At 55.5% G+C, this 24,266-nt stretch overlaps 5 protein-coding genes across 5 annotated transcripts; 3 read left to right on the forward strand and 2 right to left on the reverse strand.

Moving 5' to 3' along the window:
- Window positions 1–2,555: 2,555 nt before the first annotated feature.
- BESB_049450 (lysine decarboxylase family protein) lies at window positions 2,556–4,609 on the reverse strand (the record flags this gene model as incomplete). The annotated part of the gene is made up of 4 exons (XM_029363396.1): window positions 2,556–2,741; window positions 3,007–3,435; window positions 3,814–4,182; window positions 4,517–4,609. The coding sequence occupies 4 exons, from the start codon at window positions 4,607–4,609 to the stop codon at window positions 2,556–2,558; spliced, it is 1,077 nt and encodes a 358-aa protein (XP_029220762.1).
- Window positions 4,610–8,331: 3,722 nt separating this feature from the next.
- On the forward strand, window positions 8,332–9,150 carry BESB_049460 (putative small ubiquitin family modifier; the record flags this gene model as incomplete). The annotated part of the gene is made up of 2 exons (XM_029363397.1): window positions 8,332–8,397; window positions 8,938–9,150. 2 exons carry the CDS (start codon window positions 8,332–8,334, stop codon window positions 9,148–9,150), a joined length of 279 nt encoding a protein of 92 aa, XP_029220763.1.
- Window positions 9,151–10,958: 1,808 nt separating this feature from the next.
- BESB_049470 (uncharacterized protein) lies at window positions 10,959–12,149 on the reverse strand (the record flags this gene model as incomplete). Its single annotated transcript, XM_029363398.1, has 3 exons — window positions 10,959–11,068; window positions 11,405–11,466; window positions 11,959–12,149. The coding sequence occupies 3 exons, from the start codon at window positions 12,147–12,149 to the stop codon at window positions 10,959–10,961; spliced, it is 363 nt and encodes a 120-aa protein (XP_029220764.1).
- Window positions 12,150–13,340: 1,191 nt separating this feature from the next.
- Window positions 13,341–15,338, forward strand: BESB_049480 (uncharacterized protein; the record flags this gene model as incomplete). Its single annotated transcript, XM_029363399.1, has 3 exons — window positions 13,341–13,558; window positions 14,377–14,593; window positions 15,261–15,338. The coding sequence occupies 3 exons, from the start codon at window positions 13,341–13,343 to the stop codon at window positions 15,336–15,338; spliced, it is 513 nt and encodes a 170-aa protein (XP_029220765.1).
- Window positions 15,339–19,394: 4,056 nt separating this feature from the next.
- BESB_049490 (uncharacterized protein) lies at window positions 19,395–21,217 on the forward strand (the record flags this gene model as incomplete). Its single annotated transcript, XM_029363400.1, has 4 exons — window positions 19,395–19,397; window positions 19,785–19,847; window positions 20,138–20,260; window positions 20,534–21,217. The coding sequence occupies 4 exons, from the start codon at window positions 19,395–19,397 to the stop codon at window positions 21,215–21,217; spliced, it is 873 nt and encodes a 290-aa protein (XP_029220766.1).
- Window positions 21,218–24,266: the final 3,049 nt, after the last annotated feature.

Here is a 24,266-nt window from a genome sequence, read left to right on the forward strand (position 1 = left end):
GGCCGCGCTTAAAGCTCAATGCCCTCCCCCTCCCCCATCCCCCCCCTCCCCATGGTGTTTGTGGTGCAGCCTCCCAATGGCAGACACAACTGAAGAACCAAGTGAACGAGATCTCCATCAGCTTCGCGGCGACGGGTACGGCGTCTCCTGAGCACCCCGCAGAGGCTCACCGCGGCGAAAGGGCGCCCGTTGCTGGGTGAGGCCTGCACATGATGGCAGTGCCGCTAGAAACAGCAAGCCGCAAGTAAGGAAGTAGAAGGGGCAGCCATCCCCCCGACGTTCCCAGGGTTTGCCCCCCGTAGCGCAGTATCTGTGAGGGGTCTCCGTAGACGATGAACAATGTGGACTTTGCGAGTACGAGGAGCTAGGGCAGCTCGGGGAACCCGCCAAATCTACGTTACGGTATGTGTCAGACGAGCACGACATGGCGTCCCGTTGGACGAACGCGCGCCTCCCGTGGCGCATTTTGCCGGAAACTGTGCCTCGCAAGCGGGAGCTGCGACAAACTGGTCGAGTGGCTGTGGCCGTCCTCGTTCGCGCTGCAGCCTCAAGAAGTCGCGCCAGCCAGGCAAACGGGAGTCCTCATCCTGCTAGGGTTCGGTCGTGCAGTTCAGCCGGAGTCGCAGGAAGAAAGAGAGCTGTGCGCCGGGAAAGTAGCTCAGCTAACTCGGAATGGGACGAGGGATATGCAGGCTGCCGCGGAGGATCTTTTATCTGAAACAATCGCTGGAGACGAGCACAGGCAGGCGTTCTTTGTCAGCTACTGGACGCCAACGTGAGCAAAATCGGCACGACAGACGATGGACTGTTTACGTGGAAAAAAAGGGAAGGCCGTCGGTTCGCAGTAGCCTCTTGCCTTGCCATGCATTCTCGTAAAAGGCCTCACTCCGGCCGACCCGCCCGCCACCTGTGTCTCCACAAGCGGTCACGAGAGGGGGGAGGTTAATCCCGTTCCGTTTGAGCAACGCAGAGGCCGCTGGCGGATAAAAAATGCAAGCGGGAAAACTTGTCGAGACAGCCAGTCCGAGTTTTCACTTTTAACAGTGCCTCAAAACGCATCGATGCAGCCAGGTGGTGGTTGTCTGCGCGGCGGTGTGGCCCGCCGCTGGAGGCCGGGATGTCTACCCGAGGGGAAAGGTCTTGGGAGCTGCGTGTCCTCAAGTTTTCTGTGTCGTGCGCTACATGCAGGATCCGCATCGTCGTGCGGTACCCTCGAGGTTCTCTGAAGGGCCCGAGGCTACATCTTTTTTTATATGTCGAAAGTGAACCGCTGGAGAGCGATATCTTTAACGGCCGAATCGGTTCCTGCCATAGCTCCTTAACACAAAACAAGAACAAGCGTCGCATGGTCAGCCCGCATCGAGCAGGGTAAGAGTAGACCACAAGCAGGCCCAGCCTGCCCGCGCCTCCCTTCGCCGCGGCACTCTTTGACGAACGGACGTCTGCAGCCGGCAAGCACGAACCGCAAGAACTTAAGTGCAGCTCACCATGTTTTTCGCCACTTCGTCAACCTTTGTTACGGGTCATTTTGGCTCGGCCACTCTCCCAACCGCGGGGTGCGTCTGGGAGACACCACACTTGCGGCCCGCCAGGCCGCGGTCACGCGCGGCAACGTCAATTCCTACAGTATCGGTTGGGACATGTCAGAATGCTTTGACCTAGGCGTACGGAGTCGCAGAGTAAAAGCCCGAGATGTGTTCCGACTGTATTTGCTCAAAGGACGGCTCCTCAACAACACTAAATGGCAAAGACGGGTTCGTGACTCAGGAGTTGGAGCCACAGGGCATGATGGTGTGCGATGCCTCGTGTGAGCTGCTGAATCGGCACAGAACAACATGCTCTAGTGCGCAGATTTTTTGCAGGCCGCCGGCCGGCTGTCTACACTGAACTGTCTTTCGCCCCGCGAAAAGTCAGGGCGTGTCCAGCAGGACTTCGGCTTCTTTATGCACCCCGTGCGACGTGCTTTCTCCGCCAAAAGGTTTTGTCCGTTTGCTGGCTAAAAACTCGAACCCGTTTGCCAACGGTTGTACATTCTCACTGTCACGCAAAACCGGGGACCTCTTTGAAGCCTCTCATGCTTTCGGTTGGGTCCGAGTTTCACAGGAACTCAGCGAGAGACACTGGAGCGGTGCTGAATTTGTGCAGTCACCTGCGGCCTTATTTTGCAACCCAGACTCCGGGAAGAATTACCAGCAACACAGGCGTGGAGAATGTTGTTTGACAGGACGTGCCGAGTGCCAAGTTCTTTACCTCCTCGCGACTTCTCATAGAAAGTGCACCGAATCTTTCCACTTTCTGCGTTTTATACTAGGTTTGTGACCTGCATATATCCGCGGATGCATGAGAACCCCGACACTTCATCGAGGGTGGACAGCATGACAAACAAACGGAAATACAGTGACGGTAGCAGCTGACACCGAGACTCACAGCGAGGCGATCTGTCTGTCTCGCACATAAAGCGGCACGGACGCCGCATCCGGCAGAGACTCAACAAAAAAAGTCGCATCTCGGTCTTGAGGGGGTATTCATTATCATAAAAATAACGCCACACAGTTTTACTCGCGACGCCTCTTTCGGAGGGACTTGTGAACGTAGCCCTCTCCCAATACTAGCTTGTCTTGTAGAAGGAAGCTTCTGAGGTACTCAAATGCCTCATCCTCGTCGTCGGTGAGGAAGAGCTGGTCGCGGTCGCATTCGCTGATCATTCCATACTCAACCATTTTGTCGAAGTTGAGGACGCTCTGTACAGTTGAGAAGACAGTGTACGTAACACGGGCGCATTTGATGCATGCGTTTAACCGCGCCTAAGTCTGTGGTTGCTGAGACATGGACCTGCCGGATATCGGCGTGAGAGAGCGGCAGATCGACTACGGTCCTCCACAGTGGCCTAGATCGGGTACTGCGTGGTAGACGCCTCGAAATGCTCACAGCGTCGTGGTGTTTTCGGTACACTGCGTTTTTGGCTAGCCTGCTGCGCTGGCGCTGTGAGCAGGGGTCTACACTTACATCCCAGTATGTTTTCCCGAATAGCACGATCGGAATGTCTCGCTTCATCTTTTTGGTCTGTTTGAGCGTTAACACCTCCATGAGCTCGTCGAGCGTGCCTACGCCTCCGGGAGCGGCAATGACGCCGAGCGCACTGTAGACCATCCAGAACTTGCGTGTGAAAAAGTACTGGAACTGGAAGCCCAGCTCCTTCGAGACGTAAGGGTTCAGTCCACTCTCAAAGGGAAGACTGATTCCCATGCCGATGCTCCGAGCACCGGGGACTTGCGCAGCTCCCTTGTTGGCCGCCTCCATCAGACCAGGGCCGCCGCCGGTGCAAATGGCGACAGGGCAGACCCCGTCTGGTTCGTCGAGCGCGCTCGCCTCCTGACCCCAGTCGTCGTCGTTCTCGAGCGGGGTCGGTATCTCTCGCAGAATCTTTGCCACCGCCTGCAAACACGAAAGGCAAAAACTCAGAGAGAACCAGTCGCGGGCATCAGTAGCGGCACGAAACTGGTCAGCACTTTCTGTTGCGGCTGCCGCCGCACACATCGGAGTTTCGTGAGCCGCACTTGCCTAGTATATGAAACGCACGTTTTCTCTGTGTCCAGCTAAAAGTACACAGCACCTGTTTCCTTTCCGTTCTCTCGCCAGTATTGACACGTCGCAGCTACGAACTGACGCAGGTCTCATTGTCAGCACCGCAGTTTGCCCTGCAGCAAACGCGGGATGTTTTCTGCTCCAGTAGACGTTTGTGCGCTCGAGTCGCATCAGCCCTCGTAGAATGGAGCCCCAGTTGCCTAGGTATACGACTACGAATCCACGTACAGTTCGCGCTTCAGGGGTAAGCAGCCACTCCGCCAGCCTCCGCGTCAGCCTGGTGACCTTCTCTGCGAATTCGCAGACCCACTCGAGCCGACGCAGGCGTGTGATTTCCCGCTCAGCGGATTCAATTTCCTGGCTCTCCTTGGTGTTCGCGTCTTGCTTGCTCTCAGCCTTCAACTGGCTGAGGCGGTCCGTTGCCGCAGTCATGCGCGCTTGCCACTGCTCTCGGCTCAGTCCGCGGGCTGTGCCGAAGACGAGGAACGTGGCCAGAACCCGACTGCGCCGCAAGCGATCTCGCACCTCCAGGTACTCGCACAAGATGCGAACTTGCCTGGCTGAGCGGCTGTGGAGCCAGGCTGTGTTGCTGTACGACTGCGTGGCAGAGCGGAGGACAGGATGAGCAGGGAAACTGAAGAGGCAACAGCGAGGGGTGGTTCACACGCTCTTGAGCGATGTCGCTTAGAGGTCGCCACAGTCCACACACACACACACTTGCGCCGAGGGCCCGTGCTACGTGTCACACGCTCTGTGGTGCACCCGCAACCATTAATTCTTTGCAGAGAGACTGAGGGCGTATGGAGACAAGGGAATGCTTTGTGCACCTCGAGACGAACGTAGAAAACGCGCAGATGCACAGGTAGCCGGTTGTGTTATTCACGCCTCTCTCCAGAGCAGGCCTCCGCGATTTTGTCGGCAAGGCGCATACCTTAGTCGGCACTCGAAGAGCCGGTGCTTCCGCCTTCACCTCCGACCCATTCTCCAGCCTCTGGCTTCCTTCTGTCTTCCCAGTTGCGCTCATTTTGCTGCTCAGGTACCCCGAGGCCGTGGAGTGAGAGACCTGCGAACACGGTCGTCCCAACGCACCAGAGTGTCCGAGAGTGCGTCCACTACCCCATCCAGTACTAAATCCTGAACAGCACTTTAGGTCTAAGTGTGGGGTGGCTGCCGGGAGACACAATCTTTGAGTTTGCCGCGATGGTGAAGCATCGGACCCTTCCACTTGGGGAGCAGCATGAAGGCCTCGGCACCACCAGTTCGTTACAGGTTGCTTCAGGCTCGAAATACGGTGTCACAGCGCCCTTCTGCACGCCTGCTCCCCTTGAAGTATCCCGGTAAGCAGGTACGCGAGCAGTGCGGTGGCCGCATCGCTCCCGTTTCCTCTCAGAGAACTCCGACGACTGGTGTAATTCACGTAGAGGGTTGTGAACCACTTGGACCATGAGAGGGTCCGCTGAAGTTTTCCTTGGTAAAGAAGAAACTGCGGCGCGAAATCAACGGGTAGCATGACCGTGGCGTGGAGAGAGAGAGAGACTGAAAACATGCTCTTACCTCGAAAAATGATTTCGAGGGCGGGTTCCACACCACTGTAAGTGCAAGATGACGGTGTATCAGAGGCGGCTTTCGAAAACAGCTCACAACTAAATCTTACGAAGCGTGGCGAACTTCGCTGCCAAGGAGCCCGTTCGCCGGTCAATATATACATGGCTCGGCAGTGCCCGAGAGACACGTTCTCTCCCTCGGGACGACGGCACCCTACTTTTCTCGAGCGAGAAAACCCGGCAGGCCTCCGTCCGACGAGCCGGGGCTTGCATGCGGTCTGGGACACGCCCGCAGTGTCGCCTGAAGGGCTCTCGTGGTCGGTGCACAGGGACGTCTGCGCCGTGTCTCACATTCCGCATCAGGTCGCAGTGTTTCGGTTGAGGAGGGGGATGTGCACTTGGTGTGCTCGGTGGGGAGCAGGTGCCCCGCTGTAGCACCGAGACGCTCATGTGCGCCGGCGATTCTTTTGCGAGAGCGGCTGCTTCCCTGCAGGTGCCGTCCAAAAAAGGGCAACGGACTGGTGGATCCCCTCAGCCGCGGTGGTATGCGATGCACATGCACTCTCGGCGACACAAAACTCAAGTGGTCCTACCGAAGGTGTGTCGCCACGAGACCCTCGGCAGAACCCAACGTCGTAGTGTGGGCTGGTCTCCACTTCGACATTTTTTGTGACGAGGACGGGCTTCGTCTGCTAGGTTGACTGGTATCCGAGCCGTTATCCCCGACAGATGTAGTGGAGAGTGAGATGTGACGGAGCCAGTGTCTCTAGCAGTCAAACACGCCCCGCTGCTACACTGACGTACGTGGGGGCCACGTGGTGAGAGGACTCGCGACGGTTTCAGACTGTGTAGCCTGCCACACTCGCTTCGCCACCTTGCTGAACGCATACCGTCGGAGAGCCCTTGACGCAAACACACCGAGGAGAACGAACGCAGCGGCTCCATGCAGTAGCTTAAACTGCCCGCCTGGTGTCTCTTGCTCTGGGTCGGCGGGTCAACTGCGTTGCCTCACTCTCGTGTACGTGCTACCGTGCCTTGCACAAGCACTGGGAGGTCGGACCGTACCACGGAGGGCGATTGCGCATTATGTCGGCAGTCCAGATGCGAGGCAGACCCGGTTAATAGTAGGCCTCCACCAGAAGGTGGGGTCGTCGCCAAGCGAAGCAGACTGTTGGTCCAGATACAGGTCACAAGGCCAAGCAGCCCGATTTTGTCGTGCCGCTCTGACCGATGTGTGGTTCAAACAGAAGCAAAAGATGCCTCTGGCATGTAGATCCGACTTGAACTGCTGAGAAAATGACTGCCGGAGCCGAAGCCTGTACGTATTCGAAATGCACGGGGCGTTAAATGCGAGAGTGTGGGGCTTCACCTGAATGCCATGGTCCGTCATCCGCCCCTGTTCCCCGATTTTCGGCCGGGCCTCCGTTACCTGGCGATGAGCAACCTCCTGATAGTCTGAGTAAGAATTTTGCCACCCCACTAGCACATCCGCAGTGCCTCGCAAGGGACCACTATGGTTGAAGACGTTTCATTTTCCGAACCATAGCAAGGTGTGGAAAAACACCCCTCCGGGGGAAGTACATACCAGGCACCTGGGCAAGCACAGGCAGCAGCTACAGCCCTGGAGTGACAACCTTGGACCTTGGGGGTGGCGGGGGACTTTCTTACCCTCCCGAGACCACCCATCAACGATACAGAGAAGAGAGTGTGCCCTGAGAGAGCAAGCGACATAAGGTAGATGCTGTGTGGTGAGCGCGCGGTTGTTTACCGGACCTTTGTTTTGTGTCTGCGTCGAAGTGCATCGGTTTTTAGTGAAATATTCGGGCACGCATTGGTCCGCTCGATGGTTTCCCACCGTTTCCAAAGGGACGTTGCCGGTCGCCGTTTCATCCAACTGACACCCCCTGAAGGTGACGTAAGTATGCGCAGGCGGGCGCCTACGTGAACTCAACGACGGGCTCGACACTATCCAGATAGACGAGGGCCAAGAACAGAAGAAACTGGTCTTGGCTCTACTCGTGGTGAGTTCCTGGGCCATTTGGTTGCTACACCTCCAAGAATCTGTGATCATTGTTGGGTGCTACTGTGACATGGTCAGTGCCAGCTAGTGCAACGACGGACGCGCGTGACCAAACACGATTCGAGACGCCACGCGACATAAATCATGGGTGAATAAGCCCTGCACATCTACGGGCGCGTCGTCTGAGAACGAAAGACCAGATGAGGAGCCTAAACATAGATGTTTAAATTCAGTAACTCCTTCCACCCACACAGCGATCGTGGTATGATCTACCCTGCTACAGCCTGATTCGCGATCCTACAAGCAAAATGTGGTAACTTCCCAAAACACTGAATGGGAAGTGTACTAGGTTCTCGCGTTGCAAACATCAACGCCGAGCGTAGGAAACGCCTTGCACCCCCCTTTCATAGTCTAACGCCTGAATCAGCACTTGCACTGGTGCTGGCGTGAAAGCTGCTTGAATGGGCACCTCCAGGGATCGTCACGGTGCATGAAACCGCAGAAGGAATAAAAATACATCCAGCAAAGAATGCTACCTAAAGCGGCATCACACCCAGTGGACGCCACCGGATAGGAGCAGAGGGTTTCTTTTCATTTGGTGTCCAGCAGCGAAACAAGGGTCTCAAGTCAAGATCTTAACTTCCTCCGTCGCCCGACGAGCTAGTGTTGGCGTGTCTACATGCAAAGAGCCGCATGCACGATCGATTCATATCAATAATACATACGCAAAATAACCCCACGATATAAAATCAACTCTGAATTGGCGTTTTTCTGCCTTCGAAGGAAAACTCAAGCCGCCCATCCACTCTCACTGTCACCATTACTTCTGTTTCTTGGGACACCGACCACAGGTGGGGGACGGCAGTGGTGTGCCTATCGCGCTCTAGTGCCACTCTGACTGGTACGAGTGTTGGTAGGGCGGGCGAGAGCATGCGTCGAAGAAATGCAAATGCGTGTCATGCGAAAAAACGCAGTTGTTGACCCAGTCCGCGAATCCGCCCTCACGAACCCTATCCTACGTCCACCCTTCGTAACAACTGTGTAATTTTTGATGTTTCACCTCTTTGGAGATTGTAGTAGCAAACGCTTACAACTATTCGCTTGTTGTGAATCTCTGAAACCGCTTTTCGTCGAATATACCCGCCTGATTTCCGTGCTGCGCGACCGATTTTTACCAACACAATGTCGGACGACAAAAAGGACGAAGCTGGCGAGAAGGAGCATATGCAGCTCAAGGTTCGCTCACCTGTAAGTTCCCTTTCTTCCCCGTGCATTTGTGGTTGATGCTTGTGACCGTAGTACTGCGTGGAAACCGAAAGCCATCGGACTGTCCACGATTTTCCAGTTTTTTGCATTCGTAGACGCAAGGGGGCTTGCGTCGTAGAAATATGTCGAAGGCCGCCAACGCTGCTCTGGCATTCGTGGTTTTCCCTTTACGTGTGAAGTAACTGCGTCGCAAGACAAGATTTAGCAACTTCCTTCAACTCTCTGGCTGAGCGTGGTGTCTGTGAGTTCGTTATTGCCAACGTGTACTACAGTCGATCGCTGCTATCTGGTTCGCGTCTCGCGAGAAGCCATTCTTGGCTCATGCACCTGTGCTCTCGCGCGTCCAACAGAGTGGCATTCGTGGTTTTTTAATATTCAAATGCGCGATCCGCCGTTTATCTTTTTGTCGGTGCGCCACTTTGATGTCCCGATATCTTGCACTTAGACCGAAGTCTATCTGAAGAGGGGAGCCGGCACAGTGACTGAGTGTTGCTTATTTCGTATTCATCATAATGTCTGCAGGACGGCAGTGAGGTGTACTTCAAAATTAAGAAGAAGACGAAACTGGAGAAACTGATGCAGGCGTACTGCAACCGGCTCGGCCAGCATATGGACGCAGTCAGATTTCTTTTTGACGGAGAGCGTGTAAAGCCAGAGAAGACTCCACTGGATATGGGCATCGAGGACGGCGACGTCATTGACGCGATGGTCCAGCAAACTGGCGGCGCGCAGTAAACTGATTTCTTGCATACTGTGCTCAGTGTACCAGTATGGGAGCTTGGCATGAGCCTGAATCTTTTCTTTTGTTTCTGAGCCGTCATCGAGCAGAAGAAGTCAAGTCCGCTTTTCCTGCTTGACTGAAGTGAGTGCGAATAATCTATGTCTCAAGTCGTTTTGATTTCCTTGACAGAAGTCTTCTATCGGCGTATGAAACTTTCAGAGGTTGACTTGAAGCGATTGCCTAAGTCTTTCGGACTCATAGCAAGGCTAGGGCGCTCGGCGGTGCTGAGGACCTTACATTCTTGCCATTTCGTCCTGTCCATCTCATACGGATAAGCTTCCGCGCGGGGAAGGTAGTTAGCACGACACCGACTAAGCACCCGTCCTTCCAGGCGCGTTCACATTTGCTCGTTGTGCTGTAGGATAATATTTAGAACTAGTCGGGGTCAGGGGGTGGTCTTTGCAGGTGAAACCGCTTCATAGTAATAGTCAGAAACAGATATATCTCATTAAATGAATAACAGGGGTCTTCTGCGGCAGGGGTGGTGAGAGGAGCCTGCGTACGCTTGTCCACGCACTGAAGAAAAAACTCTCTCGAAAACATCGTTGGGCTGCCGGCTCAGGGATGACTGCGGTGTACTTCACAATGACATCTGACATGCAGTGAGCTTCTCGGCTCAAGGCTTCGGTGAACAACGCGGGTCATGTGTAGTGGGAAGGTGCCCCGTGCTTCAGGCTGAAAGAAGCCGAGGACTTCTAGGAACACGTTACTCAAGTATACGCAAAGCTTCTGAACATAATTCACCAACTGTCGACGAAACGACGGCGGGCACGGTGCCTGGAGATGCTCTGGCGTTTTTCAGTTCATTCTGCCATGCCTAACTCCGCAGCGCCTCCGGCAAGAGTGGCATCGTGTCTCTCTAGCCCTGATACGGTACCAGGCAGCGATACAGTTCCACTATTTTCAGGGGCAACGCATCCCAGTGTTCCCAGCTGTATGCAGCATCACTAGAAATAACCCACTGGCAGGCATACGTGGCGTGTTGCTTTTCATCCCTTTGATAGTACATGCGCCGATGAGTCGAACCAACGCCGAACTGGTGTCTGCAAGTGGAAGTTTGACTGGAGAGTCTGCATGAAGCGAGAATAGGCTAGAAAACTTAAGCGTGCGTCTCCGCAGCGCCTATGTGCTGTAACGACTGTAGTGGCTGTATACGATATTCCTGCGCTATCGTGATTTTGTGAGCACAACTACACTGCCAGCCTCGTCGTTTTGAGTTGAGCGCGCATCGATACACTGTTCAGTGGAAATGCTACCGCCTGCACCCGCACCGACTCTGTGGGGGCCAGCTGTTGTTAAACTACCGCCTAGTTCTCCACAGACTGCAGCACCCTGCCAGGACCGCTGGGGCTCCGGCCTGTTAAAATGATCAGTTGAAACTTCGTAGATCCTTCACCATGGTACGCGGGTACTTGCTTTTGTCTCGTAACCGGAAACGATAAACACCCCCCGACAAGCGATTGCGTTGTTGTGGCCCTGAGAGGTCTCTCCCTTCAAGACTATGAGTGGAAACTGAAAAGTGAATCACGTCCTAGTTTACTTGCGCATACTTTTCTGGCAATCCGACTATGACAGATTTGGCACTGACAAAAGGTTCGGTCATATTCACACTGCACACCCGTGCGGCAACTCCACGGCAGGCGAACAATCTGATGCCCCTACATGCCAGCTGCCACAGGCAAACTGTTCGCACCTTCAACAAATTTGAAACGACCAGGCGCATTACCCAAATCAAAACGCCGACGGCTCCAATTCACGTTGACTACTTCTTTTTCATGAAGCTGTAGTTCTGGGCGTTTTCTCTCCTCGCCTTCTCCAGATCTGCATTAGCGTTCAACGCGAAGTAGCATGTATTGCAGATTATTTTCAAGCCTGCAAACAACAACATCGACATTAAAATAAAGCCAGCACAGCGTCTTGACTACACATGCAACGCGATACTAGCCATGATGATATATTTAGCGAACGGCCGCCTGGCGACACTGTGAAGCCACGCGTGTAGCGCTGTTCATACCATCGCCGTACAGTCATCTTGGTACGCAGCGGGATACAACTAAGAGTAACCCTCTTTACTACACACTGTGCCAAAGCGAAAGCACACGCTCTGCATGCACCAGGTTCCGGTTTTGCCGTTCGAAGAGCCACACCGGTCCCAGAAATCTCTGTCTTGACCTCTGCTTCGCAACATCGACTGGAAGTTCTCCGTACCTTTGGGACTATTCCACATGACCTTAACGTTCGTCGTTTTCGGTTTATCACATCGCCAGCACCTGAGCACAGAGACAGACATCAAGACGTTTTATAGGACTGTGTGCCCCCGCTGACAAGCCACACGCTTGTCGTCAGCCGCACAGGCATTTCCACATGACCTCACAACCCCACGAAATTGACGGCCCAAGTCACCCGAATCCTCGCAGATCTCTGCCAGGGCGTTCGAGCAAGAATCACAACGGAGACCGAAGCAAACTGAACGGAATTGGAGACGCAGCTCATCCGGCCGCGAATGCAAGTAGTGACGTGCTCTTCGGGCGTCTTCCGTCGTCCGATCGCGACTTGATGCTAGGTCGCCATTCCAGTCAATAGAATCTCTACTCCAGAGCTGAACATGAGTCCAACAGTCACGGTCATCCCTCACTCCCCAGCAAACAGCGTGGAAAGTAGCACGTCGCATACAGCAACCACACTTTTCCGAGATTGGAAACACTCAGACTGCGAATTACGCCATCCCACAGCCGAGCCACAGACCGGATCGGGAATCTCACATGTAATACTGCGTCTGGTTGTACTTCTTGCAGCTGCAGTCTTTGGCCTCAAACTCAACGTCAAGCTCGCGTCTTGGACAAGGGTCGAATTTCTTTAACTGCTTTACGACCTTGTTACGTTCTCTAGATGTGGTCGCCGCATTCAGAAGGTCGATCAAGTCACACTTCTTAGCCCCGCAGTATTTGACCATCTTTGCAAAGTATGGAGGGCTTTTCCACAGGGTAGGGCAGCGCTGTCTAAACAGCCTTGCAGAGGAACTGGAGACTGAGTTGGCCGGGTCGACCAAATCTAGAAGAGTGGAGGATGAAAAATTGGCGGGCAACCGCGTGTCCTCGCGAAGGCACGAAAACCGAATAATTCTGACCAGGCGGGCGATCCTATGGTGAGACTACCTCGCCGATAGCAGGATCGGATAGCTTCTCTGCTGTTACATATGTTGCCTCGGATCGTAGGTGACCTCTTTTGCAATGATGACTGCAATGAAGAAGTCGGTGTCGGTGAGAGGGACACGATTAGGGAGACAAAAGGAGGGAAAGTTACAGTGCCGACTGTCACACGAAAGGGGACCGAGACGACGCGCAGACATTCACAAGTCCCTAGAGTGGGATTCTTCAACGACAGTGCCCAAAAACCAGGCACGTCAGCTTCCTTCATTAATTCTAAACCTGCGCTGAACTCGGCAGCAACGGGCACGGTATCGTAGGTCTTGACTGCAGGTTGGCGTAATGAAGGTATCGCGACTACTTTGCGCACGTATCTACCACCCAATCCGCCGTGGTGAAGCCACTGACACCGGCACGGGGCCCTTCTGGAAGTCGAGCAAGCGCGCCGCAAGCGCAGTCGAGGCCACTCGAGAGGCCGTGCAGCCGTGGACTGCGTAGCCCAGACTCCGCGCTCGGGACGTGATCTGCTGAATGACCCTTGACGATGCCGACTCGACCCAGGTCTTTGAAATAGGTGAGAGGCCGAGCTAATTCGACGTAACTGCTATGGAATGAATGCCTTCGCGCGTCACCGATGCGCTCATGATTTCCCTCAATTTAATACGCGCCTGCGCCGAGTGAGGAGCGGCGGCCGCCGTTCGGCCCAACACTGTGTCATCTGCGTGCGCCGGTGCTCCTGCTAGGCTTGAGCGCATTTGGTGGGTTGTCTTGGGTCTTTGAAAAACGTTCTCATGCGCACCAACCTCAAGGGCAAGCTTTTTAACTCTTCCGCTCCGCAAACCCGCTCCCACCCCAGATCTGCGTCTGCTTCGATTTCGCATGGCTCGGCCGGTCGGCCGCTGAGCCGACTGCTTTCTGAACCGAACAGTGGCGCGGCTTGCTGTTGAGCCTCAGCAGTTCCCACCGCACAGCAAGTCTGCAGCGTCACTCAGAGCAAGATGAAAGCCGTTGCTCTTCACTTTCAGTTGCTCCTCGGGGTGCAGCTTCTCGCGCTGTTCTCCGGCTTCGTCCCGTGCTGGTGTGCGGACGTCGGGCCGCCGCAGGCGTCGCCCCCGACGGCGAACGCACTCCACGAATCGACTCCCCATGCGGAAGAACATCACTCAGATCTCGACGGCAAGGGCTCGGTCGCCTTCAGCGGCGCACGCGCCATCGGGTGAGAAAGCAGGACGTGCAGTCCGCAACTGGGAAGTCACGCTTCGCCGTCACGGGGGGACACCGAGCGGGGAAGCGAAGGCAAAGAGCGAGAGGGAGAAGGCCACCGCTTCCCCCGTAGCGCTTGCCAATTTCGCGAAGCACAGGGAGGGGGGGGGGTCATGGTCAGCGGCAGTGCGCCTCTCGGTGACAGACTCTGTCGGCCGAACTCGCGTGGCGGAGAGGCGCACCCAAGTGTCGCGCCCCTTGGCGCCTTCGCCGACCGACTGCAGACAGCTGGGACGAGTCTACCCTGCGCGAAGGGGTGACCCGCCTTGTTTCCTTTTTTTTTCTCCTTTTCAGTGCGGGGGACCTACGGCTTGATGTCGAGGTCTCGGGCCCCTGGCATCGAGACTAGTTGAAACGCGTCCGGTGGCTGCGCCAGTGAGACAGTGCCCGGTCGCTCCTCGCACCGTGCTGCCGCGCTAACAACCCACGAGGTCTACACATACCCCTTCCCCCTCACTGCTTAACGTGCCCTTTTGACTCACAGTGCACATTTCGTTACTCGAGACCATCTTCTCAACTCCTTCGCCGCGCCCAGCAAGACACGACGTGCCGACCGGCGCGCCTTGCCAGTGTCTGCGCACCGTGTTTCACCTGTTCGGTTTGAAAGGAAGTGGGAGGGGGAATGCGGGAGAGAGGGGGGGTAGCCGCGTGTCCTCGGCCTTACAGCTGCGACCTGGTTTGCCGGAATGCCAGTTGCCTGCCCTTGAGCATCTTCAGGTCGATGGCGGGTCCATTCGCTGCTGACCCTTGCTGTTTGCGTTCTTTCCTCAGCGCGCTGGGCAAGAAACGCATCATGAGCCTGAAGAAATCTGGACGCATCGTGGTGCTCCTTGCCTTCGCCTTCACGGTCCTCGGCATGAGCGCCTGGATCCGTCGCTGCAGACCGTCGCGTTCTGGACTGCCGGCGCAGGACGGCAGGACGCCGCGGCTCCTCGCCGCCGGCGGCGACGAAGACAAAGCCAGGAGCAGTGAAGGCAGTGGCGAATGCGTAAGCCATCTTGTGCTGCGGAGTTCCCGGCGAACTTCTCTATCTGGTGGTGCTGCTGAGTGCACGCGAGAAACGTGTACCAAGGCGACGAGCTCCCAGCTCTGGATATCAGGATTAGTCAAAAAAAACAGGGGATGGGGGGGAAGATTTAGGGGGGGGAGGGCAGTGAACTGCATCAGCGCCAATAGCGATAGCGAGTCTTTAGCTAGAATGGCGTGGTGAGGCCGGACGGCACCGGGGATCCCAGCACGCCGTCGTTTAAGAAGAAAATCACACGCCGCTTCAATGTGACAGGCAGTAAGACCTTTATTGCACGGGATGAACCCGGTGCTCGCGTGACCCACCTGTTCGCTGTGCAAGGTACGGAGGCGCAGTCACTGAATCGGCAGTGCCAACCACTCCCAGCCACGGCGAAAACACAGAACACTTCCGTGTGTAACAAGGCGTTGTTCTCCCGCGCGTGATATCTGCTCAGCCATCGAGTCCAGTACGCAATTCTCTCACCGGCGAACACTGTCTGGTTCGATGCTCCTGGACGGCGCGGCCTGCGGCGCAGAAGCGGGGCCCCTCTGGCCACTTGACGTGGGTTCCACAAGTGGATCAGGCGAGGTGCGTTCATCGTTGGACGATGCACCTTCGTCGGCAATCTATGAGTGCGATCAAACAGGTTCGGCACTCGACCATGACGCTGAAAAGCCCCGTGATCTGGGGATCCGAGGATGTCGTGCCGCATCTATCCCGTTAAGCAGCACTCTAGAGTGGGCGCCCTGTCCTCGCCAGCTCGCTCCGGCGCAGGATGGGACGTGGCCTTGCACCGCTGGCTGCGCTCTATGGTTTGTCAACCTGACGCATCCCCAGAAGGTGAGCACGCAGTCGTTTTAGAGCAGTGAGAGCGACCGTGCTGGCTGGTCAGAAGTGAAGCATTCAGTTTTGTGCCGTGCCTCGGGTCTGGGTCATTCGAGCGCCCCTGGCACTGAGCATTGTGGAGAACTACCGTGAGGTCCTGAGCTTGTGAACGTTGAGGGCGTGGAGAATTGAAGGACCCTGCTTCTCATGGCTCCAATCACAGAGAGTAAGTTATGGAAAGCGACCGACGCGGGGGGCAGCCGCGGTGATGGGGTCACCGCCACGCCGCTTCTAGGTAAGTCGTGGGGAGGGGAGGGGGCGGGAGGAGAGGGTGGAGCACACCCCGCAGTGGGTACTCTTGGCATTGTGTCCGGCGCGAGGAGATCGACGATTCTGCTCAAAGCGCCGACAACGTTGCCACTGATGACTGCACGGCACAACCCCGTGGCGGCATGCACGTTTTGGACTCCACTACGGTAGCAGCCAGGCTGCCTGAACAGCTGGACGATGTCCTCTTCGTGCAGCGTCATACAGTCCTGGACACAGAATCCGGTCTGGTTGACCCGCGGGAGTTGAGTCAGCTTTATCTCCGAGACACAGGAAGCGCGATATTGAACCAGTGGGTGCAAGCTCACAGAAAGGGGCTGGATTCGTCTGCGAAAGGTGTGCCCTCGGGAGTTTTTCCACTTCCTAGCTATGTGGCATGTGTGTTTCTCGACGCAGAGAGTATGCTGTTTCCCTTTTGAGCCTCCGGCGGGACCACTGACACCAGACAGCTTACTTTGCCCTATCCATCGTGCAAGAAGGAAGACTATTGCACCTGCTTTGGTCCCCCAGTACTTGACGGTTTTGCCACCGCCAGCGAGTGCGTTTACTTCATGGTCACGGTTGGCAGGCAGAGGGAGACAGCAGACGTGGCGTCTTCTCCAGAAACGCCAAGCAGAGGCGCACTGCGATTGTAGTTAAGCCAGGTGCACTAGTAACGAAGAGTGCCATACAGCATAGTTCAGGACACTGTCGCGCCGGTGAGAGGGCCGCCCGGGAACCGTAGCGTAGTGGGGACCGTGCCCCATTCCGCTGAGCGGACGTAGCCGCCACATTGCGGCTCTTTGTCAGGTGCGATGCCTCTTCGTAGGGAAACGAGACGGAAGTACGCAGATCATTACTCAGCCTGGGGTCGGTTCTGGTGCGCCACATCGCGCAAGCGTCCAGTCACTCCGAACGCGAACGACTCGCCAATCATCCCGCTTTCATGGCCCCGCTGCGCCAGACACCGCGCACTGGACACCACGCGTGGCTGTTTAAAACCGCGTCGGCACTGACAGCAGATGAGACGCATGACGTCGTACAAGCACAAATTCGAGCCAGAAATGTGGTGACGCCTGGTGTCGATCTGCCAGGACGGAGCTGTGAGTGTGACACGAAGACGGAGAGGAAAGACCGCGAAGCGTCTAACTCCGTGTGGTGTGCCTCGCCGGCGGCGAGCAGCTCTCAGCGCTGTCCCAGGGCAGGCAGTAGACCATGACCAGTCGGGACGGGGATGCGGCCGCCGGCGGCCGTCGTCGGTATTCCTTTGGAACCGTCGGTGTGGAGAGCCACTCAGACTAGTGTCAGCGTGTGCCAGCAGTATAGGTAGAACCGCGGATAGCGTCTCACATTCAGAGGCGGTTCTTTCTGCCTGCTGCGGCGGCGCGTCCTGAAGCAAGGCGGGCTGGGGGAGAGGGGGGTGCCTGGCACACCGATGGACCGGTCGCGCCCGATGCGGCGGCGGCGTTTGAAGAGAGTGGGAGATCTGTGTGGTGGCAACGACACCCTGTGGGCGTTGTCGGTTGTGTGGCATCCAGGTTGCCGGAGTGAGCGAGTGAAGCGCCTGCTCAACAGACTGGACGCCTTGGCGTCTGGGACGCGCGTGTCACTTGGTGCATTCAGTGAGGCGTATGTCTTCAACCGCGTCGCTGGCGGTTCTTTGGCCGGACGCGTCGTTCGTCCAGTGAAGTACGAAGAGGCAGCGCAGGAGTGGAGGGGAATAGTATCTCTTCGTCGAGTGCCGCGGTTGCGCTCTTCAGCCTTCGGGAGTGAGTCCTGGCGACGCGCGAAAGGCCTGCGGGGCTTCGCCGCTAGTTGCTGCAGTTAGAAATTTGCGGACCTCTGAGTAACGAATCCAATGAAAGCTAGTGCTAACGACATCTCGCATGCAAGACGTCGTACAAGCACAATTCGAGCCAGAAATGTGGTGACGCCTGGTGTCGATCTGCCAGGACGGAGCTGTGAGTGTGAACAGCACCTTACCGATTTCGTATGCGAGCACGCTCTGACACTGCCGTGTATTCCTCGGTGTGAAAGCTAAATGACATCAGTCTCTCTTTTGCACCAATGTATACATTCATACATAATATTGCAGTAAGCTGGTAAGCCTGACGCAAGGCTTGATTGAGTGCGACTGGGGATTGGGCCCCGACCAAAAAGTGAATGGGTTGTCACGTCTCGAGCGGGCTGCCACGAGAGGCACAGACGCTGCAGCATTGTCAAGGCTCGGAGTGTTTCTAGTGCGCTCAATCCCGGAAAACCACACTGACAGTGAAGGAATCAGGTGTTTGGCTTTTCGTTCCTCTTATGCCTTAACTCAGAATCGGCGCGTAAGCATCCGGGCCGCGACCCACGTTTTCGCGCCTGTTTGCGCTGGTACAGGGGTCACCTAAGCTGACTGAGCAACTGCCTGAAACAAAACAACCCACTTCATGCAGAGCCTCTGTACATGCCGGGTACACATGCCTCCCATCTACTGAGGTGACAGAGCCGTCGAGCCGCGACGTAGCTTAGTACGCCTTCGTTGGCGCTCGGTTTACGCGTGGTGCAGGGAGTCGCTCTATGTCTCTGAAGCTGCCGGCTGTGTTGAGTTGAGTTTACTGTCTGCTTCACATGCTAGCATACACAATCTTCTCTGCGCGCTCATTTGGGCGACGTCGTTCTGCGTGGAAACAAACGAGCATGCCTGGTTCGGTTGTAGCGTCTAGACTCGTAGTCGAACCAGGAATTAGATGTAGAGAAGCAAGACATGGATCACTGGATAAGGCATGACTCGGAATGTGTGAGCATATTCCTCTATAAAACAACTTGTTCTCCACAGTGATCTTCCCTCGACACCCACGATTCCTTTGATCTACGCGCAACAAATGGAGCGGGAGTGACAGGAATGAAGTATCAGTTCTCATAAAAATCAAGTTGCTGATGATGTTGGTCGAGTTAGGAGGGGTGGCGCCAGGTAACGCGCTGCGCTGTTTGTAGACCTTCGGTCCTCCTCAGAAAACATGCGACTGTGACAGCGGGTACGTCGAGCCTTCTAGAGCCTTGTGCAGCGACCAGTGTTGGGCAGAGTTCTAAGACACGATCTTACAGGCGCCGTGACCTCGAAGCATGCAGCTGTTGTAGGAATCTGCGTCTGACCCAGCGGTTTCCTTGTCTGCTTAGCCAGTATGTCGAGCACACGCGGGACCTAGTGAGTTCGCCACTCTTGGAAACTGAGTATTATGTTGTTAGATGATGCTGCAAAACCAACGCTATATGGATCAAAGTGTGAGGCGGCCACGCAGCGCTGACCGAAATTTCCTGGTGGGGGTCAGCACTGACAGCTTATTGATCGCACTGAGCACCGCTCCTCTGCTCTTGTGTTTGTCGCCGAATCTGTACGTCATTCTTCCATGGCAATCCACGGCTCCTTTCCGCCGTTCCATGGGTTACTGGAAGTGTTTCTAGTGTGACTACCCAACTGTGCCGCGCGCGATATGGAAGCAGTTCGTACGTCAGATAACGCAAATAATCGAGAAATCGGCGGCACCTTCCAGGCCCGAAGCCTTTACCTTCGACCCTTGCTCACAGAGCTTCCCGCGCAGGCGCACGGTGAATGCGTCTTTGGGCAAATTTCCGAAATTTCCGTGTGTGCCGTCCCTGAGCACAGATGGTACGTACATATCCGTGATTCGCCATTCGCAATTTCGAAGACACCCACAATGCTCTAGCAGCGCGAGTGCTCTCGGTGGCTGCGCCCAGCTGGTTCTGCGAAGCTCCTCCACTTCTAGCGTCTATTTCGCGTTCAGTGGTCTCGAGGTACACATACCTCCATGCGCGAGCGGCTCCGCTTCTGACAAGAGGTGTTTTGGGCGGGGGTTTTCACGGAGCATTATCTGCTGAGAGAGTTGAGCTAAGCTGACACTATGACGTCTGCCGTGCATTGCAACCCCCGCGTCCAAATCGGTTAAGGCCCCAGTTGATAATTTGCTATCAGCCGTTGTTTCCATCCGCAAAGCCTTATGCTCACGTTGTCTTTACGAGTCTCTCTAAATTACAGGAACCTAACCGAAACCGACCACCGCTGCAAATGCTACCCATGGAAGAGCTTCCCTACGCACTGGTGAGCGCTGCTAGTCCCTGGCAATCCGATGCCGCCAATAAGTTAGGACTGCCTGCCTTAGACACACAAATACCGCACTATTTGTTAGAGCTACGTAGAAAGAAACACTTCATACCTGTCAAGCTTCACGCAAGGCGGCTCCGTACATTCACTGGCGTTGCAACACTACCAGAGACTCCCGCTGTACACGTTAGACGCGCACCTCCTCTTCGCGTCTGAGTATAACACGCGGCTGCGTACTTGCTGGTCCCACATGAGTGCTTTTTGCATGATTTCTTGTATGCTTTCAGCTTTTGAGCGATATGCCACAGGGGACTGAGAACGTCGATGACCTTGTCGTCCGGTCTGCTATATACGTCGCCAAAACCGCAGGCTCTACGGACGTGGAAGTATCCAAGAAGGCCCTGTTAGCCGTGAGTCCCCCGAAGCTTAGCCGAAGCCTGCAGTACATTTTCAACTTCGCTACAATCTGTCATAGAAAAGCACAGGGGGCGCACGCCTTCTGCCAGCCTGGCCCCTTGGTCTGAAGCGAACCGGACCTTTAGCCCCATGCGTAGGACGCTTCTCGCCGATACTGCAGTTCAGTGACTCCTCATTAACTCTCGCTGGTGCTTTCGAGCCGTCTGCGAAGGAATTGAAGGCGACTGCGTGCTATCCGTTCCTCTGTATCTGCTTGTCTTTTTCAGTACGCTGGTATTGGTGAAGCTCCAGCGCCGTCGTACAACGAGGCGTTTTCACCCCCCACCGTCGAGCAGCGCCGCGAAATGTGTCACGCTTTCTTTCCAGAATGGGATGGGTCGGAACCCCATGACCTGGGGCAGCTCGATGCTGAGGATCTCGGATTTGACCAAGAAGGGTTCGATCGTGCTGCCCGGCCAGCCGTGTTCCTGGGCAAGCCAAGAGTATTTGGCAATACTGCGGACGCTAGTGGGGAGTGCCTTTTTGCAGCGTTGTCTTTCTACCTCACTGGCGAACCTACCAACTACGTAAGCGTGCGAACGAGACTTGCAGACTATATTCGCGCGGATCCGTATTCCGTGCCCAAGCATGCAATGCTGAACGATCTGCGTGGAGCCGGCGTTGCTCACTCGGCCGACGAGCAACTGTCGTCCTTAGCAAACAAGTACGCCGACCTCGTAGAAAAGCCGGCTCATTGGGGGGGGGATGATCTCTTACCGGTGTTCGGGAAACTAGCACAATGTAATGTCTGGGTCTATGTTCAAGCGCAAGACGGAACCGGTGGAATGGGAAACCACATCGAATCGTGGCAGCTGTTCGGAGAATTCAAACCAGGTCGCCCTTCGGTTTATCTATGCCACAGACCTTCCAAAAATCACTGGAGTTCGGTGATGGAAGTCCGGTCTTACTGATTATGTGAATGGGTGAAAGGGAGATGTTGGTGCCAGTGTCTGCGTGGCACCGTGGCCTAAGTTGAGGCGTGAATTATGTTCGCCCCAGTCAGACCTCCATAAGAGCATTTTTGATCGTGCACGTTCGGAGCTGCGGTGGCACTCACTGTGCCGTAATCAACGGGACACGAATGCCTTCGTCACCCTTTAAGTACATATTGAAGTAGGCTAGAGGAGAGTTCTTCTTCGGCCTATCGGAGGACGCCCAAGATGCGAGGAAGGGAAACCTGTCGACATCCCCGGAGATCAAACGCGCTTCTCTCCTCTGTCAGCGCCGGGAGCGTGACATCACGCCATAGGGAAGACCTAAGGGAGGGATCGGCGAGCTTGTGTAAGCTGCAACTTGAGGAGACAAGAGATTCTGGCAGGCTGCTACAGCTGTGAGTACTTTATTCCCCTGCGTTTTTCAACAACAGAAATCGGCCGCCTGCTACGTTTCAGTGGGTGCCCAATGAAGTTCCTTCATGCAGCCTTGCTCTTCCTCCATTTTCGACTCTATTTCGCGTAATGACGTGTCTAGAGGACAGGCTTGTGATTCAGCAGCAGCAGTTCCAGCTTCTGGAGCAGAAGTTGAGAGATGACACAGAAAAGAATACCACACACCTGTTTTTTCAGCCCATGTCAAACGTTTCATTCCAGTGAGAAAGGTGTAACGGTGCCATATGCAAGGCGCAGAAGCCACGTTCTGGTACGCGGATCTCTGATTCGACGGAGAGAGTGGCTGTTTTTTCTCCGTTGTGCTGGCGTGACTTTCTGGATGTGCCCTAGCTTGTGTGCAGCTTGTGCATGGCCGTACATCACGTTGTTGCGTGTACAGGGCGACGGACTGTCGGGTTATCGGGCATGGGGCGGGGTAGAGGGGGGGGGGGGTATGCGTGTGATCCATTTCTCGGCACTGCTTGCATCCAATTGTATTTCACATACCGCTTTAAGTATGGATCAAAAGCTTGCAAACACTCTAGAACTGCCGTTTTCCTCAGTCCCCCCGTTCCGGCTGCTCTGGTTCTTGGGCCTGCACCCGCGCATTAATATGTTCTTACTATCACCAGCGAACTGAATGGCCAAACGCCCATCGCAAAACCTTCCTTCCAGTAAGACTGAAGGAGGGGCTGTACAACGTAATGCGCCAAGTCTTCCATTTCCCGTAGGCACAGCGTGTCACCACGGGCTTCGCAAGGTCGTTAATTGCTATGAGCTTCACGTGCTATGACAATACGAATCTACTCCTCTCGTGCAAAAACCACGCCGCTCTTTCGCGCCTCAGCTGTTAAGTATCATAGCTCTGAACGTGTTCCCGCAAGGTGACAAACGAAGGCGCGAAACGTAGCCGCATCATCAGCTCTGCCTATCCCCACGAGGAGGAGGGCCGCCCAGCCAAACCCACAAGGACGCTAACTAGCCCATTCAATCTCTAGGAGCTCACCATCGCAGATACGCCCTCTGAACACACATCGTTGTACGGGTAATACGTTGCGCGTATTCCAGCGGCAGTGACACGTCTTCTGCTGTCCCTGGAGTTCTACATACGCTCAATCCCCTTGTGATTTGTCCTAGTGCGCCTAGCCAGCGGAAGATGTAGTACCAAATTACGAGCGTGTCAATACGCCTACCACGGGCTGCACATGCGAGCGAGTGCCCGCGCTATCAGGTGCGTAGCGAAAAGATTTCGCGTTCCTTGAGGGAATATACAGCCCGTCGCGTGCCGCAACCGCGCGACACATTTCCGTCACCCCAATTTATCTTCGTTCCCTTTTGCCTTCAGCTGCCTCCGCAGGTTGAAATCTGAGACGAATTGTGGAGGGAATACACACCTTGTGCGAAAGCGCTGATTGTACCGACGCCGAAGGCGTGGCCGGGCGCAATGTTGAACAGAAGCCGTTGCGCGTGTTCAGCTCGAATGATGCTCTACTCAACAACGATGGGACCGCATGCACTTTTCCGGGTGCCTATGCCTGCAAGTCACCCACTTAAAGAGGGGGGGGGAGGGGGGGGGCGGGATGATTGAAGGGGAAGTCGCACACGTTTTGCCTGGACACGACAATGGCCAATCAACCCTGCTCACTTGTCTGGCCGTGCCAAGTCGCAGCGGCCGCGCATTCCGGGAACAGCACCGTGCCAACCCCCGGTAGGAGCGCTCCCTCAGGATGGCTTTCGCCGGTGACCCGGCGGATGGCAGCACTTGATCTTGCGATCACTGCCAGTGAGCTGCCACACCGCAATCCCTCTGGGACCCGTTACCTTCGTGCAGGGACGCTCGGCCGCTTGGGAGGTGAATCGAACTTGCAGCAGTTTTTTGTCGCAAGCAAGCACCCCTGCAACTGCGCGTTTTTTTTTTAACCGTCACTTGCTGGAAACTACTACACAGCGTTTTGCAAGCGGAACTGCTATCGGTCGAGTATTTCACTCGCAACGCTTTATGTGAGCACTTGAATATTTTTCCCTTTCTCCACTATAAAGCTGACGTCGAAGCTGGCTTTCCTAGCGGCCAGCGCGGTTATGTGCCCGTCGGGGTCCGAAGCGTCGGAGAAACCTAAGTTCGATTGCAGCGGCGATCGGGACCATGTTTGTCGCGCGCTGGGACGAGGAAATAAGGGGCGGCGCTCGACTGGCGAAGTTGCGTCAATTTTTGCATAGTCGGTTTACACGTTGGGCGCGCGCCGAGGGTACCCGGCGGTCGTGTTGGGCGAAACCGCGAGCCGCTGCCACAGAAGAAGCCTTCCGTGGCCAAAACCCCCCATGTACACCTTTTCATTGCTTTTGATGGTGGATGTTGGTGCAGCCTTGTGTCACTGTCCGAGACAAACACTGATCACGTCTGTGGCAACAACGGCGAGGAATCTCTGAAGAGATGTGTTGCACCGTGCGCCAAGGTAGATGGTGCCCATGAGGGGCGGTGAAAACAGGTAAGTCAAAACTTTTACGTGGCATGACCGTACTCGGTGAATGAGTGAGCTGGGAAAGGTGAGCGTAGTTGTAGATGTTACTAAGGACGGTAGCGGTACCGAGAGCA

This window comes from Besnoitia besnoiti, chromosome III, assembly GCF_002563875.1.
Source record: "Besnoitia besnoiti strain Bb-Ger1 chromosome III, whole genome shotgun sequence".
NCBI lineage: Eukaryota > Apicomplexa > Conoidasida > Eucoccidiorida > Sarcocystidae > Besnoitia > Besnoitia besnoiti.